The sequence below is a fragment of the Schistocerca nitens genome, chromosome 2, assembly GCF_023898315.1.
Source record: "Schistocerca nitens isolate TAMUIC-IGC-003100 chromosome 2, iqSchNite1.1, whole genome shotgun sequence".
Taxonomy (NCBI): Eukaryota; Metazoa; Arthropoda; class Insecta; order Orthoptera; family Acrididae; genus Schistocerca; species Schistocerca nitens.
This window is the reverse complement of record NC_064615.1, coordinates 664,335,054-664,358,914: the sequence shown is the minus strand read 5'-3', so window position 1 is coordinate 664,358,914 and position 23,861 is coordinate 664,335,054. Positions and strand designations below refer to the sequence as shown.

Sequence of the window (23,861 nt, the reverse complement as noted above, 5' to 3'; positions counted from 1 at the left end):
GTCTCTGACAGAATTACAAAGTCATCGGCGAACCTCAAAGTTTTTATTTCTTCTCCATGGATTTTAATACCTACTCCGAATTTTTCTTTTGTTTCCTTCACTGCTTGCTCAATATACAGATTGAATAACATCGGGGAGAGACTACAACCCTGTATCACTCCCTTCCCAACCGCTGCTTCCCTTTCATGTCCCTCGACTCTTATAACTGCCATCTGGTTTCTGTACAAATTGTAAATAGCCTTTCGTTCCCTGTATTTTACCCCTTCCACCTTCAGAATTTGAAAGAGAGTATTCCAGTCAACATTGTCAAAAGCTTTCTATAAGTCTACAAATGCTAGAAACGTAGGTTTGCCCTTCCTTAATCTAGCATCTAAGATAAGTCGTAGGGTCAGTATTGCCTCACGTGTTCCAACATTTCTAAGGAACCCAAACTGATCTTCCCCGAGGTCGGCTTCTACTAGTTTTTCCATTCGTCTGTAAAGAATTCGCGTTAGTATTTTGCAGCTGTGACTTATTAAACTGATATGTCGGTAATTTTCACATCTGTCAACACCTCCTTTCTTTGGGATTGGAATTATTATATTCTTCTTGAAGTCTGAGGGTTATTCGCCTGTTTCACACATCTTGCTCACCAGATGGTAGAGTTTTGCCAGGACTGGCTCTCCCAAGGCTATCAATAGTTCTAATGGAATGTTGTCTACTCCGGGGGCCTTGTTTCGACTCAGGTCTTTCAGTGCTCTGTCAAACTCTTCACGCAGTATCGTATCTCTCATTTCATCTTCATCTACATCCTCTTCCATTTCTATAATATTGTCCTCAAGTACATCGCCCTTGTATAGACCCTCTATATACTCCTTCCACCTTTCTGCTTTCCCTTCTTTGCTTAGAACTGGGTTTCCATCTGAGCTCTTGATATTCATACAAGTGGCTCTATTCTCTCCAAAGGTCTCTTTAATTTTCCTGTAGGCAGTATCTATCTTACCCGTAGTGATGCTCGCTTCTACATCCTTACATTTGTCCTCTAGCCATTCCTGCTTAGCCATTTTGCACTTCCTGTCGATCTCATTTTTGAGACGTTTGTATTCCTTTTTGCCTGCTTCATTTACTGCATTTTTATATTTTCTCCTTTCATCAATTAAATTCAATATATCGTCTGTTACCCAAGGATTTCTACTAACCCTCGTCTTTTTACCTACTTGATCCTCTGCTGCCTTCACTACTTCATCCCTCAGAGCTACCCATTCTTCTTCTACTGTATTTCTTTCCCCCATTCCTGTCAATTGTTCCCTTATGTTCTCCCTGAAACTCTGTACAACCTCATGTTTACTCAGTTTATCCAGGTCTCATCTCCTTAAATTCCCACCTTTTTTGCAGTTTCTTCAGTTTTAATCTACAGATCATAACCAATAGATTGTGGTCAGAGTCCACATCTGCTCCTGGAAATGTCTTACAATTTAAAACCTGGTTCCTAAATCTCTGTCTTACCATTATATAATCTATCTGATACCTTTTAGTATCTCCAGGATTCTTCCATGTGTACAACCTTCTTTTATGATTCTTGAACCAAGTGTTAGCTATGATTAACTTATGCTCTGAGCAAAATTCTACCAGGCGGCTTCCTCTTTCCTTTCTTAGCCCCAATCCATATTCACCTACTACATTTCCTTCTCTCTCTTTTCCTACTCTCGAATTCCAGTCACCCATGACTATTAAATTTTCATCACCCTTCACTATCTGAATAATTTCTTTTATTTCATCACACAGTTCTTCAATTTGTTCGTCATCTGCAGAACTAGTTGGCATATAAACTTGTACTACTGTAGTAGGCGTGGGCTTCGTATCTATCTTGACCACAATAATGCGTTCACTATGCTGTTTGTAGTAGCTTACCCGCATTCCCATTTTCCTATTCATTATTAAACCTACTCCTGCATTACCCCTATTTGATTTTGTGTTTATAGCCCTGTATTCACCTGACCAGAAGTCTTGTTCCTCCTGCCACCGAACTTTACTAATTCCCACTATATGTAACTTCAACCTATCCATTTCCCTTTTTAAATTTTCTAACCTACCTGCCCGATTAAGGGAACGCCCGATCCGTAGAACGCCAGTTTTCTTTCTCCTCATAACGACATACTCTTGAGTAGTCCCCGCCCGGAGATCTGAATGGGGGACTATTTTACCTCCGGAATATTTTACCCAAGAGAACGCCATCATCATTTAACCATACAGTAAAGCTGCATGCCCTCGGGAAAAATTACGGCCGTAGTTTCCCCTAGCTTTCAGCCGTTCGCAGTACCAGCACAGCAAGGCCGTTTTGGTTAGTGTTACAAGGCCAGATCAGTCAATTATCCAGACTGTTGCCCCTGATACTACTGAAAAGGCTGCTGCCCCTCTTCAGGAACCACACGTTTGTCTGGCCTCTCAACAGATACCCCTCCGTTGTGGTTGCACCTACGGTACGGCTATCTGTATCGCTGAGGTGTGTGTTATATCCCATTAACATTCATTTCGTCTTTCTTTTCCCAGTTTATGGTTGTTCAGACTTTCTGTATCACTAAAGAGAATGGTCTGTAAAATGAGATCTCCTTCCCTGTTTTCCCTTTCCATCTGCTCTTCTCCTCTTTTATAATTTTATTTTGTCTCTATCTTCTTCGAACGATAGCCCTATGGTTCAAGCGAAGCCTCAGTAAATGTATTTGGTCATTACCTGGGTAGCTGCTTTATGTCCTAAAGCTATGTGTTGAATTAACTCGATGTACAGACCAGGGGCTCAGGACGACTTTTGCGAAACAGAGAGCAGTGTGATTTTATGAGATAGATAGCCTGGACTGTTGCGTGTACAGGAAACAATGCCACGGTTCCGCGTGCCGCTCTCATCAGATACACTGCGCAGCGGATGGGGCGACGGCTAAAAGCTGGGCCGTGGTTTGGGTGACCACACATGGTGCGTCCCTCGCTTCCAGAATGAACAATGCTCACCGCTTCGCCTTGTGGGCGCTCAGCGTGGCCGCCACTGCCATTCTAGCCGACATCGCAAACAGCGTAAGTCTTTGCTCTCCACATGGATGTGCACTAAGCTCTTCTACCCGGTGTAACAAGATGAAAGCTCATGAATAGTGGAATGATCATTTAAAGCAAACAAATCGTTTGTGTTGTTTATTTTCAGTTATTCCCCGGGGGATTTATTGTAACTGATGTTTGCCATTATGAGATGCTTTCGTTTTGTTGTTTATTCTTGCGTCTTATTTGCAACTATTTATTGTCAGTTTCACAATTATGAAATTCGTTTGAGTACATATACACTGAAGACTAAAATACAATGGTACACCTGCCTAATATCGAGTATGGCCCACGCGAGCACGCAGAAGTGCCGCAACACGACGTGGCATGGACTCGACTAATGTCTGAAGTATTGCTGGAGGGAACTGACACCATGTATCCTGCAGGGCTGTCCGCGAATCCGTAAGAGTACCAGGGGATGGAGATATCTTCTGAACAGCACGTTACAATGCATCCCAGATATGCTCAATAAGTTCGTGTCTGGGGAGTCTGGGGACAGCGGCAGTGTTTAAACTCAGAAGAGTGTTCCTGGCGCCACTCTGTAGCAATTCTGCATGTATGGGCAGTCGCATTGTCCTGCTGAAATTGCCCAAGTCCGTCGAAATATACAATCGACATGAATGCATGCAGGTTATCAGACAGGATGCTTACGTACGTGTCACTTGTCAGAGTCGTATCTAGACGTATCAGGGGTCCCATATCACTCCAACTGCACACGCATCACTCCATTACAGAGCCTCCCCCAGCTAGAACAGTCCCCTGCTGACATGTAGGGTCCATGGTTTCATGAGGTTGGCTCCATATCCGTATACTTCCATCCGCTCGATACAATTAGACACAAGACTCGTCCGACCGGGCAACATATTTCCAGCCATCAACAGCCCAATGTCAGTGTTGACGGGCCCAGTCGAGGCGTACAGCTTTGTGTCGTGCAGTTATCAAGCGTACACGAAAGTGCCTTCGGCTCCGAAAGTCCATATCCATGATGTTTCGTTGAATGGTTCGCACGCTCTTGTTGATGGCCCAGCGTTGAAATATGCAGCAATTTGCGGAAGGGATGCACTTCCGTCACGTTGAACGATTCTCTTTGGTCGTCGTTGGTCCCGTTCTTGCAGGATCTTTTTCCGGGCGCCGCGATGTCGGAGATTTGATTTTTTACCGGCTTCCTTATATTCACAATACACCTGTGAATTGGTCGTACACGAAAATCCCCACTTCATCGCTACCTCGGAGATGCTGTGTCCCATTGCTCGTGCGCCGACTATAACACCACTTTCAAACTGATTTAAATATTGATAACCTGCCATTGTAGCAGCAGTAACCAATCTAACAATTGCACGAAACACTTGTTGTCTTATATAGTCGTTGCCGGCCGCAACGCCGAATTTTGTCTGTTTACATATCTCTGTATTTGAATGCCGGCCTGAGTGGCCGTGCGGTTCTAGGCGCTACAGTCTGGAACCGCGTGACCGCTTCGGTCGCAGGTTCGAATCCTGCCTCGGGCATGGATGTGTGTGATGTCCTTAGGTTAGTTAGGTTTACGCAGTTCTAAGTTCTAGGGGACTGATGACCTCAGAAGTTAAGTCCCATAGTGCTCAGAGCCATTTGAACCATCTGTATTTGAATGTGCATGCCTATACAAGTTCCTTTCGCGCTTCAGCGTATGAATGACCCAGTGCCTGATGTCGCAAACTGAGAGCGACTTTTGACAGACGATACTGTTCCAGATACTGAAAATCAGTGGTCGTCAAATTTTTTTAAGCAAGAGCAAATACTGACATTTTGGGGCGGAATCTAGGGTGGCATATGTACTATGTTATTATTAACTTATAACCCACATAAATTTGTACGTTATGAGCTCCCAATAAACTAGCTATACACTGAACTGACAAAAGTCGTGGGATGGCGATTTGCACATATAGGAAGTTTCACAGTTCATGCTACACATTTCTAAATGCTGTAGAGGGGACTTAGCATATCAAGTTTTACTTAGGAACCTATGTCCGGAAACGGTTCGTTTCCATGTTACAAGGAAAACAAGATGTATACCTTTCATTTGCTGTGATATAACAACAGCTGTTCGATATGGCGACCATCTGTTTCGGTGCACACTGTGTATCTGCACAGTATGTTCGCATAAACTCTGTCCAATACACGTGGTGTATGATTAATCGTTTCTGCCGCTGCATGATCCGTGTGCTATCAGACCTTCCTCCGACAGGACAGGGGCCTCGTAAACAACACTTTTCACGTGGCCCCACAAGAAAAAGTCTCAAAGGGTTAAATCTGGCGATCTTGGTGGCCGAGCATGTGGTACACCTCGACCGAGCAACCTGTCCCCGTAGACTCCGTTCAGGTGGTTTCGTACGCGAACTGCAAAATGTACTGCCGCGCCATCATGCTGGAATCACAATTAGTGCCTAATGTCCAATAGCACATCTTCCAAAAGCTCCGCCAGCAGTTGTTGCAGAAATACCAAGTATCTGGCATGCCCCAGTCAACACATCCATCGCAGATGCTTGCCCAGACATTGACGGCGAAGGTATGCTGAAATCATAGTGTACACGTGCCTTTGGGGTTTTCTTGATCCCAAATGTGGTTATCTCTAGCGTTCAAAACATCTTGCCTCTTGAAACGCTCTTCGTCGGTGAACAAAATTCGCGTTGGAAACTGAGGAAAATCCACACAACTGTGTAAAAACCAAGTACAGGAATTGACACGTGGCATAAACTCTGCCGGTAACATGACGTATACCTTCTAAGGGTGCTAGGGGTGGAGTTGCTGTTCATACAGAACACGCCAGACAGACGAGTGAGACACAAGTAAGTCACGTCCAGTGGCTCGAGAACTCGTCGATAGGTTCTCTTCCACTTGATGAAGCATTTCCTTTTCTGGTACAACGGTGCGCCACCTTCTTGGATCACCACAATTTGCTCTATCGCTTGCTATGCATTTTCCTCTTCCTCGCAGCCGTTGTTCTACTCTGGAAAACATGGATGAGATTGAGTCACACGATTTTGAAAGTACTCGTGGTACAGACGTTGAGTTTCTCTTCCATTACGTCGAGCTTCACAGCAAATTAACAACAAACCGATGTACTTTGCGAAAGTGCACTCAGGCATTCTGTTACTGCAGTACTAGTCACTTTAATTTCAATTGACGCATCACCAGAAAGCATGAAAACAACGCAGTTGGAAAGAGAGGTCATCGTACCATTCATTAATATAGGTAGCCTATCATAACAGGTGAACTGCGTAAGAAAAATAGGGCGTGGGGCTGAGTCGCTCTTGTTTTCCTTGCAACAAGGAAACGAACCGTTTACGGACTTGGGGTCCCTACGTAAAACTCATCTACTAAGTCCGCTCCACAACGTGTAGAAATGTGCACCATGACTTGTGAAACACCCTGTATATAGATGGCGGTAGTATCGCGCAGACGTGTAGTGCATTGGCGGAGCTGTCACTCGTACTCAGGTGATTCATGTTAAAAGGTTTCCCACGTGACTTTGGTCACACGATGGAAATTACCAGACTTTGAACGCGGAAAAGTAGTTGAAGCTAGACGCATTGGATATTCCGTTTCGGAAATAGTTTAGGAATTCAATATTCCGAGATGCACAGCGTCAAGAGAGTGCCGAGACTACCACATTTCAGGCAGTACCTCTCACCACGGACAACGCAGTGGTCGACGGCCTTCACTTAGCGACCGAGAGCAACAGTATTTGCGTAGAGTTGTCAGTGCTAACAGACAAGCAACACTACGTGAAATAACCGCAGAAATCAATGTGTGTACGACGAACGTATCCGTTAGGACAGTGAGGTGAAATTTGGCGTTAATGGGCTGTGGCAGCAGCCGAACGACGCGAGTGCCTTTGCTAACAGCACGACATCGCCTGCAGCGCCTCTCCTGGGCTCATGACCATATCGAATGGACGCTAGACGACTGGAAAACCCTGGCCTGATTAGATGAGTTCCGATTTCAGTTGGTAACAGTTCGAGAGTGGCGCAGAAATCTCCCCCCACCCTCCCTCCTCCCAAGTTGTGCGCAAGACACTGAGTAAGCTGATGGTAGCTCCATAATGGTGTGGGCTGTGTTTACATGGAATAGACTCGGTCCTCTGGTCCGAGTGAAAATATAATTGACTGGAAAAGTTTATGTTCAGCTACTTGGAGACCATTTGCAGCTATTCACGAACTTCACGTTCTCAAACAACGCTGGAATTTTCGTAGAGGACAATGTGCCATATCACCGGGCCACAATTCTTCGAGATTGATTGGAAGAAGATTCTGAACAGTTCTAGAGAATGATTTGATCTCGCAGATAGCGCGACATAACTCCCATGGAACATTTATGGGACACAGTCGAGATGTCAGTTCGTGCAGAATATCCTGCACCGGCTACAGTTTCGCAATTATGGACGGTTATAGAGGCAGCATGGCTCAATATTTTTGCAGGGTACTTCCAACGACTTGTTGAGTCCATGCCACGTCGAGTTGCTGCACGCCGCCGGGCAAAAGGAGGTACGACACGATTTTAGGACGTATCCGGTTACCTTTTTCACCTGGCACCAAGTACTGACTATTAAAAATCGGCACCATTCCGAACACCTCATGTCGACTGCTATTTATTTCAGATTGCTGCCACCAACAGTGACCCGAAAGTTGTGACACAATAATTGTCTGGCGGAGTATTTTTGTGTTGTCATTGTGAGCGGATGGTTACCTGATCAGTAACAGTAATTGTTAATACTCGGCAGAAATCCAGCCTGCATTTGGATCGCATTTCCTTAACTCTTGTGCATAAAGGTGTGCAATCTACTGCTGCTTGCATTTTCAATAAGCTACTACAAGAATTCAAAAATATTAGCAGTAATCCACGCGCTTTCAAATCGAAAAAGCAAAGTTTCCTCATGGGTCACTCCTTGTATTCTGATGAGGAGTTCCTTGAAAAATGAAACTGATTCTTATGTTACATTTTGATTGCGTTTACTTAAACTTATGGCTTGACTTTTTGTGGGTTCATAAACATTTTATTTTATCTGTTAATACCTTTATGTTGTAATTTCATGTACTGACACGTTCCATGACCTTGGAGATTTGGCCCTACGAAACTACACGTGTAAATAAAAAATAAAATAAACTGAAATGCACTATGCACTATCAGACACCAGTGGTTTGCACTGTGGAGTCGCATTCGGGAAGACGACGTTTCAAATCCCCATCCGGCCATCCTTATTTTGCTTCCCGCGATTTCCGTAAATCGCTTAAGGCAAGTGCCAGGATGGGACCTTCGAAAGTACACGGCCTATGTCCTTCCACAATCAGAGCTACTGCTCCAACCTTTATGCCGATGGGACATTCAACACTAATCTTCTTTTTTATAATGTAAGACACGATCACAAAGCTTTACTATACGTTTTGAATGCCATTTTTCTTATACTCATTGCGTTTTATTATAAAAGCCTTAATTTAATTTCATATTCATTGGTACAATTACGTAGTACATTTGAAGATAACCGTCTGACGAATCCGTGTTGCTTCCCTGTCAAAATGTATACCATAGTAACTGATCGGTACTAGTTGCGCATGACCGCCACTTGTCAGTACTGGAAGACAAACAACTGAAAATTCCCCCACTCACGCCCTATAGACCAACAGTGGCCAAGCTACTTACCGCTCTGCCCCTAAGGTAAGCGGCCAACTTATCTCGCTTTCGAATTTACCAACGTCAATTAAAATACAGGACATATTACATTTTCACTGTTTCTGTAAGTATTTTGGTTTGTTCCTGAGCAGGAAGCTCTTAAGGTTGGTTGATGTTTCTCAATTCGGCCATTAGTTGTTAGACGCATGTTACTAAAAAAATATGACTGAGAACCGTGAGTCTCACAAATACTCGACTCGGCCTGCGTGTGATCCGCGGGCCGCAGTTTGACGACCGCTGTTGTAAATGTTGAATGAATGGAACGGAATCTAATCAGCTGCCCTGCCTGCCTGCGCTCCCTGTTAGCAGGTAAAGTTGTCCTCATCTGCCAGTCTTCTATCCGCTGATCCCGAAGACATCAGACCTGTTCATTTAACGCGAGTGTTTGATTGCCGGAGTTAATAAGATAAAGATTGAAGGGGACAAGCAGAAAACCACAGACTACAGACCAATAAAAAACAGCAATTTTCAATAAATCAAAGTATGTTGTTTATCTAAACCGATAAATGCGAGGTGTTCCTGTTACGCAATGGGAAGCAAATTTACCCGCCGTTATGGATGACTTGCCATCCAGCTGTCCTGCTGTAGGACAAGAAAATTACGTGGAGGAAAAACTGTAAGAAACAAATGATAAATCGTCCAGTCCCTAGAGAGTGGCATTTCTAGAATGGCAATCTGTTCTTGTTGGTAAATAGCGAGAAAGAAGGTGGTTAGCCATGACGAGTTCCGGATATGAACGCAAAGAAAAGAGCAGCGTGGCACAGCTTACCGTATCACCCTTAATGAAGTGGTAGTACCGGCTGCTGCGGTATGGGCTGCACAATCGCGTAATTAAAATGAACAAAGCAGCCACGAGCACTGTATCGCGAAGCGTACTAACTAAAACTAACTGACTCTGCGCAAGGCTACTTCCAAGGTGATGGATGCCAGCTCAAGTACAATAAAACAACTTCCGTAACAACTCCCGTAGCAGTAGCGAAGTGACACCTTCTAAAATCTGCAATGAACGGGGCTTGGGAAGTATCTCTCCGTGGTTTTGTTAAGCTCGGACGCAGCGCACCAGTGTGACTCTTCGAAGTGAGAAACGTTGCTGTGGCCAACTTTACTGGGGTGTGACAGCGAAGGCAGTTGCTGATGTTTCCAGCTGGTGGGCAGCCAGACCTCTTGGCGTTGGCCGGTTCCCACTAGAGCGCGGCAGCGCGGCGTGCGGCAACGGCAGCGGCAAGCGTTTTCCGCGTTGACGCGGCTGCTCGCGGAATTGGCGTTCCCACCTGGAAGCGGCAGACGCTAGCGGTAGCCAATGACGGACAGCCACTGAGGTACGGGCTGGGACCCACCGAAACGACCGGTGTGTTTGAATAACAATATCTTACACCTACATGAAGGAAAGACGAAGTTGGGTGAAGACATACCAATTTTTCATTTTCTATACAATGTACTCTTTCATATATTTCATTATTCATGTTTTCTCATTTCACCATAAACAAATTTCATGACTAACGTTCATGATTGTTCACTATCTCCTAACACATTGAAACAATGTACAACAAAAGAGATTATTCAGATGGTTAAGCGAGACAAAAATTTAAGATGTGATATGGTAGCATGTACAGGAAAACAGTAAGAACACAAAGGCTTGGGGGAAGGGATGAAAGTGGAAGCCACCTGATAGAATTTCGCACAGAGCATAATGTAATCATCGCCAGCACCTTGCTTAAGAATCATGAAAAAATAATATATTTTTGGAACAAAGTTTTCGAAACCAGATTTTAAATTCTAAGATATTTCCTGGTGCAGACGCAAACCTACAATAATTTATTGGTTACGAGCTATGGTTTACAACTAAAGAGACAGTAAACGATAGCAAATTAAGGAAATGGAACTTGAATAAGTCAAGACCCACAGTTTTTCGATAATCTTAAAGTTACCGTAATGCAACGACTGACAAAAACAGAGGAAGGAATCCGCTAGAATACGAATGGATATCTGAGAGAAGAAGTGGTGAATGCAGCAGAGTACGTGAACGGGAAGAAGGTGCAGTAGAAATCGTTAGATAAAACGTGATATATTAAATTTGACACAAGGGAAAATATAAAAATGTGGCAAAATAGAGTAGGCCATTGGAAACAGAAATGTCTAAACATGACGTTGACAGAAAGTCCAAAATTGCAACATGATTTTGCACTTGGAAAACATAAGGGAATGAAAATGAGAAAGAACAAAGAAAACTTTGCTCAAAGGAGAAGCAACTGTCAATAACTCATTTGGCAAGCCAGAACTAAGCAAATAAGAGAAGGCTAGATAGTGGAAGGAATATGTAGAGAGGAGAGGGGGAGGGGTTGTACAAACTAACATAAGTACAATGTTAGATTCCTGTGAGATGTCTGAACACGCAAGGCAATACTGATCCTACCACTTAACTAAGTAGACACACTGAAGAACAGCGAAACTGTGTTTATAGCATTTGCATGTTTAGAGAAAGGTTTTGACAAACTTAATTAAAACATTCTTTGAAGCTCTGGAGATGTCATCGATAAAACACAGGGACACAAGATTATCTACAACTTGTACAGAAACCAAACTGCATTTTTAAGGCTTCAATGACTTGAAAGGGAAGCAGTAATTGAGAAGGCAGAAGTAGAGAGGATATAACATGAAGACTGTGAATAGCAAGAAAAGGGTTCTGAAAAAGAAAATTTGTTCACATGGAATATAAATTGTAATGATTGGGTACTATTTTACGAAGGTATTTGTGTGGAGCGCGGCCTTGTAAGTGAAACGTGGGCGATGAACAGTTCTGTCGAGAAGACAATGGACGCTTTCAAAACGTGGTGATCAATAAGAATGCTGAAGATTAGACATGAGGATCGTGTAATTAAAGAAGAGGTACGGATTTAAATAGAGTAGGAAGAGGAAATTACGGCACAACTTTGACTACAAGAGGGGTAAGTTGACAGGACATATTATGAGGCGTCAAAGAGTGAGGACAAAGGGGTTGGGTGATAGTATTCTGATAATAATCATTTGTTCAAATGCTATTCTACTATTTTATCTGTTAATGTAACCAGTGAATTTAGTCTTCCATGCACTCCTCCACAAAACATTTAAACCAAAACTGAAATCAGCGGAACACCAAACCTTTCAACCACTGTCTGACAACTACTGCATTCACTTTCAACTTTCTATAACTGTCACTGGCTAGGAGAACAGAAATAAACAAACAATTTCAGCATATAATTCTTTAGGTTGGCAACATGTACATAAACAAACCAAACAGGAAGGGGCATGAGGTGAACACACTGTAGTTACGACTTCAAATCAGTGTTTTCGGTAAAATGTCTACAGCCAGTGACAGAAGAAAAAAAGAGCGAACATGAAAATTGATGTGTCGGCAGCTGGGCCAACACCTTGTAGAATGAAGTGGCTGAAAGTGCACGCTAAACTAACGCAGACGGGCGTGAAGTACTGGAACATGAGACTTATTAATGAATAAGAAGAAAAGTACGTAGCTGGAATAATATACTTAACTTTATTCTCTTGTTGGAATACATCTCTTGAATAGTAGTAAGCTATAAACACTGATACAAATGGCGCCTTGCTAGGTAGTAGCTATGGAATAAGCTGAAGGCTATTCTATCAGTCTCTCGGCAAATGAGAGGAAGACTTGGTAGGTCTGGTCGCAAGCTATGTCGTCCGTACAACTGGGGCGAGGTCTAGTCCGTGTATTGTGACCTGCCATGTGGTGGCGCTAGGATTGCGATTACACAGTGGCGACACGCGGGTCCGACATGTACTACAGGACCGCGGCCGATTTAAGTTACCACCTTGCAAGTGTGGTGTCTAGCGGTGACACCACAAAAATGTGCTTATGTTCCATAATCTAAGTTTGAGTTCAACCTCCAGCATGTGACCAGGTGAGGGGAAACGTATATGTCTGCCAAAAACTCGATTCACTGTAAGTAATCAGTTATGCATTTAAAACAAAACTGAATCATTCTAAATTCCACCGAAAATGCCTTAAAGTAAAAGGCGAAACGCGCCTTGAACCAATAAAGTACACTCGATAAAGAAAAAAAACGTTTGTTACTTACCAAAGGAAGTAATCAATAGCTGTAGATACTTAGCAAATTACATCTTATGACATACCAGCAAATTAGTTTTGGTTTAACTTCTCATTCCACATGCTATTAAATGCTGTTTAAAACAATTCATCTATCCCTTCTGAAAAACTGTAGTTTCTTTCATATCTCGGTAGATAAACAGATTTTGGATATTTATCATGCGACGAAATACATAACTTTTTACAAGTTATCGTTTGCAAAAAAACGCTTTTAGATTTCTTGAACCGTTTACGAAATTTGCAGTTGATACAACCACATGGTTTACGACGAGCAGGACGAAGTATTGGTCGCGTCGCAAGCGATCCGCGCACGGTCACCGCACAGCCCATCCGCCGACATATCATTCAATATCTCGAGAACGGTGATAGCTATCGTTCTGCTCTCAGCTTTAAAAGCAATTTCGATATGTTGACTAAATTTCATACGCAATAATGTATTACCTAAAATGAACTGTCCGCAAAGTCCACGCAATGCGTTTTTACCTCTGCACACTCATTAAAATTTCGTGTAAAGGTTTACGTAAATGCGATACAGCAAGTAACCACGACGAATATCGAAAAGAAATTCGGCCCTTTATCGAGAGAAGATATCAGGCTGTAACATGCCCAAGAATCAAATTTTTCTACCGAATAGTTTCCTTGGAATCGGATGATAAGTATTTCATAGCTGCCGCCGCGTCCGCGCCAGCGGTTCGGCGAAAGTTCTTGTGGCCCGGGGTTGCGTACCTGACGTCACGCTCAGCGCGTTCTGTGATTGGCGGCGCGCACCTGGGGCGCGTCACGCGGCAGCGGAAGCGGTTCGACATGGGCAAACCGCGACGCAGAGCCCGCCGCGCCGTGCCGCTGACGCCGTTTCCATGGCAACCACGCCGCTGACGCGCGGTTTTGACGCGCGGCAGCCCTAGTGGGAACCGGCCTTTAAGCTGGATAACATGTTGCGGTGCCAGGTCAACGAGCACGGCAGGAAGTGTTGTCGATATGCAGCTTCGTGTCTGCATTCGAAATATGAGCGTAATGGCCCCGTACTTTACTGATTTTTCGCCATCTTGTGATTTTTCTAATTTAATTGACCAGTGAATACCGAAAATGATCCGCCTCAACATTCGATGGTGTTCTATTCTGGCAACACATCGGTTGTTTCCGTTGGCTGTGAAAAACTGATGTGAATAAATTGACTGATTAATTTTATCGACTTCTTAATCAATGAAGCAATAGGCCCATGATCAATGACGTTGAAATTTTGATTGCGTATGCAGTATGAGTCAGGGACTGTGATGATTATGATTTAATTGAACTCTTTCTTTGTATGGGACTGGACTTGACAACTGCTGAGGCTTCTTCGTGTGGGTTATACGCCCCAGAAATGTCTCAAGATTAAGCAGGTATCTATAGGAAGGTTACGACGCCAGTAAAGCAGAAACACCTGCACAGGGTGGACGACTGCCACAGCGGTTGACAATTGACCATAAATGGAAATTGGTTCAAATGGCTCTGAGCACTATGGGACTCAACTGCTGTGGTCATAAGTCCCCTAGAACTTAGAACTACTTAAACCTAACTAACCTAAGGACGGCACACAACACCCAGCCATCACGAGGCAGAGAAAATCCCTGACCCCGCCGGGAATCGAACCCGGGAACCCGGGCGTGGGAAGCGAGAACGCTACCGCACGACCACGAGATGCGGGCGAATGGAAATTAATGCCACGTATTGCTAATGAATAAGCGAAGAGATCCCTTACTCTTTGGCTGCAGAACTGACGATAAACCATCAGATGCTGTAACAAGTATAAGATACACAAGGGCAACTATTCCGAGCGAACTAAAATACAGGGTATTTCACAATGTTTCGACTATTTTAAAGTGGAATAACTCACAACCTGGTAGCTAAACAAAGTTGAATACTTTACACGAGGTACAACATTTATTCAAGTTTACTTATGAAATAATACATCGGACAAATGACGACCATTCGCGGCTACACAATATCCGAGGCGTTTGACCCTGTTTTTGAACACAACTTTCGTAACTGTTGGAGTCATTCTGAAAACTCCAGCGAGAAATCGATCTTTTAACTGTAGAAAACTGGAGAAATCTTCAGCGTTGGACACGTTTTCGTAACGAATGATGAGGGCTCATTTGAAAATTGCTATTCACATATTAGATGTTCTCGGGTGTTCGGACGATTTTCCGAGGCCCAATTGACTTTCGGTTCGAAGCAAGTTTCTTACCCGGTTCAATATTGTTCCACGAGCAGGAATTGGATACTGCGGACGAATCTTGAAACGCCTGCGAAAGGGACCTCCCACGCTCACGACAGATTCGCCGTAGCGAAAACAGCTTCGCACCGTGGACGTTCGATGTTATTTTGACGGGTACAACATGACAATTGGCCCAAATTGGGAGGAGACTTGGCACTCCACACGACTAATAGCCGGCGCTGCCGACGTTGTACCTTTCTTTTTTACCGAGCGTTATTCAAATTTGAAATCATCAAAACATTTTGAAACACCTTGTTGTAGTATGACCGCATAATACTAGGCTGAAGCTCACTGAGATAATCACAACGAAATACAATTCACCAACAAAATAAGTCGTAAGTTCCGTAATGAATTTTCACTCTGCAGCGGAGTATGCGCTGATACTAAATTTCCTGTTAGATTAAAACTGTGTGGAACCATGACTCGAACGTGGGTCCGAGCCCTGGTCAAGAACACAGCTTTAATCTCCCAGTAAGTTTAAAGTTGCAGATTATTTCCCATGTTACTTAATGTTACTGCATCGGGTTCTAGAAATTATGTGAAAATTACAAAAAATGCGAGATCTCGCCGCAGTGACGACTGGTGGAGCCCCAGACACTCGCATATGTTACCCTATAAACTTACCCACGTGCTTGTTGCTGCCTGTCGGTGCATGTCAGCGAGGACGGGCCATATAAACTCACGTACCTCACCTGAACTTCGAAGCTCTGACGTTGCGCTCCTGCACTGTATACAACTTTTGAAAGGAATGACTTGTGTGGGGAGAGGTTGGTTGGCCAAAAAGTAAGTACCCAAGGCATCAGGCAAAACCAGACTGTATTGTTTAGGCTCTGTGCCCTCCGTTTAAGTTCGTGTACATCATTATTTATTTCGAATCAAAGATGAATGTGCATCACACCAGAGGTCCAGAAAACTTCACCGAAGTCACTGATTCAAAGCAATCGTCTTCCATTGAATCTCTGACGTACTATCGACCCCAGAGTAACGTCATAGCGCTGCTTATCTGTATCATCCATAGCGCAGTAGCACGATATAAGCTTTGTTCATATGCTGTAACAACGTCTAAACCAGTAGTTATTGTTACAGTTCAAAATATAACTTTTGAGCACAAATCAAAGTTACCTCCTATGCAACTGTACAATGTCTTATTATGTTGATGCAAAGTTCGTACCGTTTTTGTTTTGCAAGTTGGTATTTCAATTGCTAAGGGTTTATTTATCGTTATTAATTTTTGTTTGTAGTTCACTGACTCTATCTGATTTGTCCTTTTGTCATTTGGAGATTGTGAGTGGAGCTGTGGACGGTAGAAAATTGAGTGCCTAGTGGAGAAATCGTGACACTTCCGACTTACTTTCCTGTTTCAGTTAAACAGAGGGGTGATAGCAGCGGAGGCAACCAGAAACATTTGCACCGTGTATGGGGGCTATGCCACTGGACAGAGTACGGCAAGAAAATGGTTTTCTCGTTTTAAGGAGGACCGTTTTGATATTCTTAAGTCTCTACGAGCAGAAAGACCCTCAGGGTTTGATGATGATCGTTTCAATGCATTAATCCACAATGACTCACGTCAGTGTATTTGAGAAATGGTAGATGTGATGAACTGTGATCATTCCATCATCGGGTGACATTTTAATGCAGTGGGAAAGGTCAAAAATCGGGTGTAGGGGTACCACATGCTCTAAGCGAAAATCACAAAAATCTGTGGTCGCATGTGCATGTCTGCTTGCTCATCATCAATTAGCTCGTGAACAACACCGGACTTTCCTCTTCTGTATCATTACTGACGATGAGAAACTGTGTCTTTATGCTAACATAAGGAAAAGAAAAGAATGGTTGAGCCCAAACAAAGCAGCCACTTCCAATACAAAGACCTGCGCGCATCCATAAAATATGATGGTATGCGTCTGGTGGAATAGCGACGGTGTGCTGTACTACGAATTACTTCCCCAAGGTGTAACCATCACTGCTATCATTTATTGTTAACAACTGAGACGTCTTGCAGACGCAAAACGACCAGGAAGACTGCGTGAAGTGATAATGCCCGCCAGCATTCTGCTAGACTGTCAAAAAACGTTATACAGGTGTCGGGTTGGGAAGTCACTCCGCACCCACCTAATTCACTTGATTTTGCACCCTCAGGTTTTTCAATTTTTCCACTCTCTTTCGAACGTCCTTTCTGGATGAAAATGCACTCCGTACATGGCTCAACGAGTTCTTCGCCTCAAAACTACGTGCTTTCTATAGTCATGCAATCGCAAAGTTACCCCAGAATTAGCAGACTGTTGTAAATAGTGTAGGAGAATATTTTATTGATGACTAAAGTTTCTATTATGTGTATCTGTTGTGTTTAAACTTATGGAGAAACACTATGAACTTAAGCACCAACCTAATACTTCGCCGGCCGGAGTGGCCGTGCGGTTCTAGGCGCTACAGTCTGGAGCCGAGCGACCGCTACGGTCGAAGGTTCGAATCCTGCCTCGGGCATGTGAGTGGGATGTCCTTAGGTTAGTTAGGTTTAAGTAGTTCTAAGCCTAGGGGACCGATGACCTCAGATGTTAAGTCCCTTAGTGCTTAGAGGCATTTGATTTAGATGACCCAACGATAGACCGACAGCCGTCGAGTAAAACAGAAGTAATTTCTGGCGTTCCCCAAACTAGCGTTATAGATCCTCTGCTGTTCCTGATGTATATAAACGTTTTAGGAGACAATCTGAGCAGCAGTCTTAGGTTGTTTGCAGATGATGCTGTGGTTTAGCGTCTCGTAAAACTGTGAATGGATCAAACCAAATTGCAAAATGATTTAGAACAGGTATTTGTATGGTGCGAAAATTGCCGATTGACCTCAAATAATGAAAAGTGTGAGATCATCCACATGAATGCTAAAAGAAATCCGTTAAACTTCGGTTTCACGATAAAACAGTCAAATCTAAAGGCCGTAAATTCCACTAAATTCCCAGGGATTAGAATTACGAACAACTTAAACTGAATAGAACACATAAAAATACTGTGGGGAAGGCAAACCAAAAACTGTGTCTTATTGGCAGAACACTTAGAAAATGTAACAGATCTACTAAAGAGACTGCCTACACTATGCTTGTCCGTCCTCTTTTGGAATACTGCTCTCAGTCTCGGATCCTTACCAGACAGAATTAACAGATATATCGAGAAAGCTTAAAGAATAGCAGCACGTTTTGTATCATCGCGAAATAGGGCAGAGAGTGTTACTGATATGATACAGGATTTTTGGTTGACATCATTAAAACAAATGCGTTTTTAGTTGCGGCGGAATCTTCTCACGAAATTTCAATTACCAACTTTCTCCTCCGAATACGAAAATACACTCCTGGAAATGGAAAAAAGAACACATTGACACCGGTGTGTCAGACCCACCATACTTGCTCCGGACACTGCGAGAGGGCTGTACAAGCAATGATCACACGCACGGCACAGCGGACACACCAGGAACCGCGGTGTTGGCCGTCGAATGGCGCTAGCTGCGCAGCATTTGTGCACCGCCGCCGTCAGTGTCAGCCAGTTTGCCGTGGCATACGGAGCTCCATCGCAGTCTTTAACACTGGTAGCATGCCGCGACAGCGTGGACGTGAACCGTATGTGCAGTTGACGGACTTTGAGCGAGGGCGTATAGTGGGCATGCGGGAGGCCGGGTGGACGTACCGCCGAATTGCTCAACACGTGGGGCGTGAGGTCTCCACAGTACATCGATGTTGTCGCCAGTGGTCGGCGGAAGGTGCACGTGCCCGTCGACCTGGGACCGGACTGCAGCGACGCACGGATGCACGCCAAGACCGTAGGATCCAACGCAGTGCCGTAGGGGACCGCACCGCCACTTCCCAGCAAATTAGGGACACTGTTGCTCCTGGGGTATTGCCGAGGACCATTCGCAACCGTCTCCATGAAGCTGGGCTACGGTCCCGCACACCGTTAGGCCGTCTTCCGCTCACGCCCCAACATCGTGCAGCCCGCCTCCAGTGGTGTCGCGACAGGCGTGAATGGAGGGACGAATGGAGACGTGTCGTCTTCAGCGATGAGCGTCGCTTCTGCCTTGGTGCCAATGATGGTCGTATGCGTGTTTGGCGCCGTGCAGGTGAGCGCCACAATCAGGACTGCATACGACCGAGGCACACAGGGCCAACACCCGGCATCATGGTGTGGGGAGCGATCTCCTACACTGGCCGTACACCACTGGTGATCGTCGAGGGGACACTGAATAGTGCACGGTACATCCAAACCGTCATCGAACCCATCGTTCTACCGTTCCTAGACCGGCAAGGGAACTTGCTGTTCCAACAGGACAATGCACGTCCGCATGTACCCCGTGCCACCCAACGTGCTCTAGAAGGCGTAAGTCAACTACCCTGGCCAGCAAGATCTCCGGATCTGTCCCCCATTGAGCATGTTTGGGACTGGATGAAGCGTCGTCTCACGCGGTCTGCACGTCCAGCACGAACGCTGGTCCAACTGAGGCGCCAGGTGGAAATGGCATGGCAAGCCGTTCCACAGGACTACATCCAGCATCTCTACGATCGTCTCCATGGGAGAATAGCAGCCTGCATTGCTGCGAAAGGTGGATATACACTGTACTAGTGCCGACATTGTGCATGCTCTGTTGCCTGTGTCTATGTGCCTGTGGTTCTGTCAGTGTGATCATGTGATGTATCTGACCCCAGGAATGTGTCAATAAAGTTTCCCCTTCCTGGGACAATGAATTCACGGTGTTCTTATTTCAATTTCCAGGAGTGTATTTTGTTGGCGCCGACCTACATAGGGAGAAACAATCATCATAACAAAACAATGGAAATCAGAGCTCGCACGGTTTGATATAGGTGTTTGTTTTATTGTGAAGGTGCTTCCATGAACCCTCTGCCAAGCACTTTAGTTTGATTTGCAGAGTATCCATCTAGACGCAGAGCTTATTGCACTAATTGTAAACTTTCCACACTCTTCAGTAATTAAATGACGCGTGTAATTTATCTTACGTTTTCTTCAGAAATTGTATCTAATCTGAAGAGTTTCGTATCTGCAGAGTGCGAATAAGTGTAGCACTGGAAGTTATTACACCAAAGAAATAAGTTGCGCTCATAACGATCGAAAGTAGAAAATGTCTGAATTTATTAACTGATGCTGAGTAGTTAATGAAAATGTTATAATTTTGAACTGAACTGAAATGTAACAAAACTGATGTTGTTTTGTGAAATTCGCCGACTTGTATCTGAGCAGAAGTTATGAAACTGATTATACTGAGAAAAATATGAATTAACGTAATAACTACCGGTGATTAGCAATGCACAGGAGAGCTTGACTGAAATAGGAAGAATTTATAAAACGCTTGAAAGTTAATTTGCATTGAAATGATAAGTCATTTACTAATTGGGACTCGTAAAGCAACAGTGGAAACCGCTATTTCACTATAATCATTACTATATTCAAGTTTTACCAATCACTTCTTTTCAATAAACTAAATCCACTTCCAGAAACGCAATAACCCAATACATAATAATCAGCTGCAATGGAATCAGGCAACGCCGAAAGTACAAAAGCTAAGACTCACACAACATACGGATGAATACAGATACATAACACTTTTGAAATAAATTACGTACGGTGGTGTTGCCAGAATAACAGACTTTCTGAAGAAAGATAATGAAAGAAGTCAAATTTGCAAAATTAGTCAACACTGTCATTTAAATTGTGAAGTTTCTCTTTTCATTGAGCTAAAAAAATTCAAAGTTTGCTGTTTGGTTTTTTCATGAACTTAAAATGAAATCTTTTCTCTTATGTGACATTCGGTTATTACAATAATAGGAACTGGGTCGAATTGCTGGTAGTGATGACTTGGGATAATTATTGACATTGAATAAATGTGAATTAAACAAAATATCCATAGTGTTCATTTGCTGATTCCAATGCGCAGGCAAATCTTTTATATTTCTGTTTTTCTGAAATGGTAGAGTAGTTTGAACGGTGTGATAATTTGAGGAGGACAACTGCTAGGCAGGTTCTTCATTCAGAGCAGAATTAAATACATTTGGTTGCATGTTACTCTTCTCCATTAATACTCATGAACTCTTCTCAAACAATCATTGCACTGTGGCCCATGCGATTGCTCTTTGCCTTCATACTGCCTAGCCCAACATTTTCCCCCACGAATATTACACACTAAATTCAGCGGGCACTTTCGCATTTATTAATGTCCACTCGCAACTCTCTATGTGCTCCTACATTTTTTTTTTTTTTTGGTCATCAGTCTACTGACTGGTTTGATGCGGCCCGCCACGAATTCCTTTCCTGTGCTAACCCCTTCATCTCAGAGTAGCACTTGCAACCTACGTCCTCAATTATTTGCTTGACGTATTCCAATCTCTGTCTTCGTCTACAGTTTTTGCCCTCTACAGCTCCCTCTAGTACCATGGAAGTCATTCCCTCATGTCTTAGCAGATGTCCTATCATCCTGTCCCCTCTCCTTATCAGTGTTTTCCACATATTCCTTTCCTCTCCGATTCTGCGTAGAACCTCCTCATTCCTTACCTTATCAGTCCACCTAATTTTCAACATTCGTCTATAGCACCACATCTCAAATGCTTCGATTCTCTTCTGTTCCGGTTTTCCCACAGTCCATTTTTCACTACCATACAATGCTGTACTCCAGGCGTACATCCTCAGAAATTTCTTCCTCAAATTAAGGCCGGTATTTGATATTAGTAGACTTCTCTTGGCCAGAAATGCATTTTCTGCCATAGTGAGTCTGCTTTTGATGTCCTCCTTGCTCCGTCCGTCATTGGTTATTTTACTGCCTAGGTAGCAGAATTCCTTAACTTCATTGACTTCGTGACCATCAATCCTGATGTTAAGTTTCTCGCTGTTCTCATTTCTACTACTTCTCATTACCTTCGTCTTTCTCCGATTTACTCTCAAACCATACTGTGTACTCATTAGACTGTTCATTCCGTTCAGCAGATCATTTAATTCTTCTTCACTTTCACTCAGGATAGCAATGTCATTAGCGAATCGTATCATTGATATCCTTTCACCTTGTATTTTAATTCCACTCCTGAACCTTTCTTTTATTTCCATCATTGCTTCCTCGATGTACAGATTGAAGAGTAGGGGCGAAAGGCTACAGCCTTGTCTTACATCCTTCTTAATACGAGCACTTCGTTCTTGATCGTCCACTCTTATTATTCCCTCTTGGTTGTTGTACATATTGTATATGACCCGTCTCTCCCTATAGCTTACCCCTACTTTTTTCAGAATCTCGAACAGCTTGCACCATTTTATATCGAACGCTTTTTCCAGGTCGACAAATCCTATGAAAGTGTCTTGATTTTTCTTTAGCCTTGCTTCCATTATTAGCCGTAACGTCAGAATTGCCTCTCTCGTCCCTTTACTTTTCCTAAAGCCAAACTGATCGTCACCTAGCGCATTCTCAATTTTCTTTTCCATTCTTCTGTATATTATTCTTGTAAGCAGCTTCGATGCATGAGCTGTTAAGCTGATTGTGCGATAATTCTCGCACTTGTCAGCTCTTGCCGTCTTCGGAATTGTGTGGATGATGCTTTTCCGAAAGTCAGATGGTATGTCGCCAGACTCTTATATTCTACACACCAACGTGAATAGTCGTTTCGTTGCCACTTCCCCCAATGATTTTAGAAATTCTGATGGAATGTTATCTATCCCTTCTGCCTTATTTGACCGTAAGTCCTCCAAAGCTCTTTTAAATTCCGATTCTAATACTGGATCCCCTATCTCTTCTAAATCGACTCCTGTTTCTTCTTCTATCACATCAGACAAATCTTCACCCTCATAGAGGCTTTCAATGTATTCTTTCCACATATCTGCTCTCTCCTCTGCATTTAACAGTGGAATTCCCGTTGCACTCTTAATGTTACCACCGTTGCTTTTAATGTCACCAAAGGTTGTTTTGACTTTCCTGTATGCTGAGTCTGTCCTTCCGACAATCATATCTTTTTTGATGTCTTCACATTTTTCCTGCAGCCATTTCGTCTTAGCTTCCCTGCACTTCCTATTTATTTCATTCCTCAGCGACTTATATTTCTGTATTCCTGATTTTCCCGGAACATGTTTGTACTTCCTCCTTTCATCAATCAACTGAAGTATTTCTTCAGAATCTCGAACAGCTTGCACCATTTTATATCGAACGCTTTTTCTTCTGTTACCCATGGTTTCTTCGCAGCTACCTTCTTTGTACCTATGTTTTCCTTCCCAACTTCTGTGATGGCCCTTTTTAGAGATGCCCATTCCTCTTCAACTGTACTGCCTACTGCGCCATTCCTTATTGCTGTATCTATAGCGTTAGAGAACTTCAAACGTATCTCGTCATTCCTTAGTACTTCCGTATCCCACTTCTTTGCGTATTGATTCTTCCTGACTAATGTCTTGAACTTCAGCCTACTCTTCATCACTACTATATTGTGATCTGAGTCTATATCCGCTCCTGGGTACGCCTTACAATCCAGTATCTGATTTCGGAATCTCTGTCTGACCATGATGTAATCTAATTGAAATCTTCCCGTATCTCCCGGCCTTTTCCAAGTATACCTCCTCCTCTTGTGATTCTTGAACAGGGTATTCGCTATTACTAGCTGAAACTTGTTACAGAACTCAATTAGTCTTTCTCCTCTTTCATTCCTTGTCCCAAGCCGATATTCTCCTGTAACCTTTTCTTCTACTCCTTCCC

The 23,861-nt window shown here is 43.5% G+C and overlaps 1 protein-coding gene across 2 annotated transcripts in view; it reads left to right on the top strand.

Moving 5' to 3' along the window:
* Positions 1–2,928: 2,928 nt before the first annotated feature.
* The window catches only part of LOC126234544 (uncharacterized), a 187,482-nt gene continuing 166,549 nt past the window's right edge, over positions 2,929–23,861 (top strand). For both annotated transcript variants that reach the window (XM_049943241.1, XM_049943240.1), the window contains exon 1: positions 2,929–3,045. In XM_049943241.1, the coding sequence (XP_049799198.1) occupies positions 2,968–3,045 (78 nt within the window). In that variant the 5' untranslated portion in view covers positions 2,929–2,967. The remainder of the gene's footprint in view (positions 3,046–23,861) is intronic.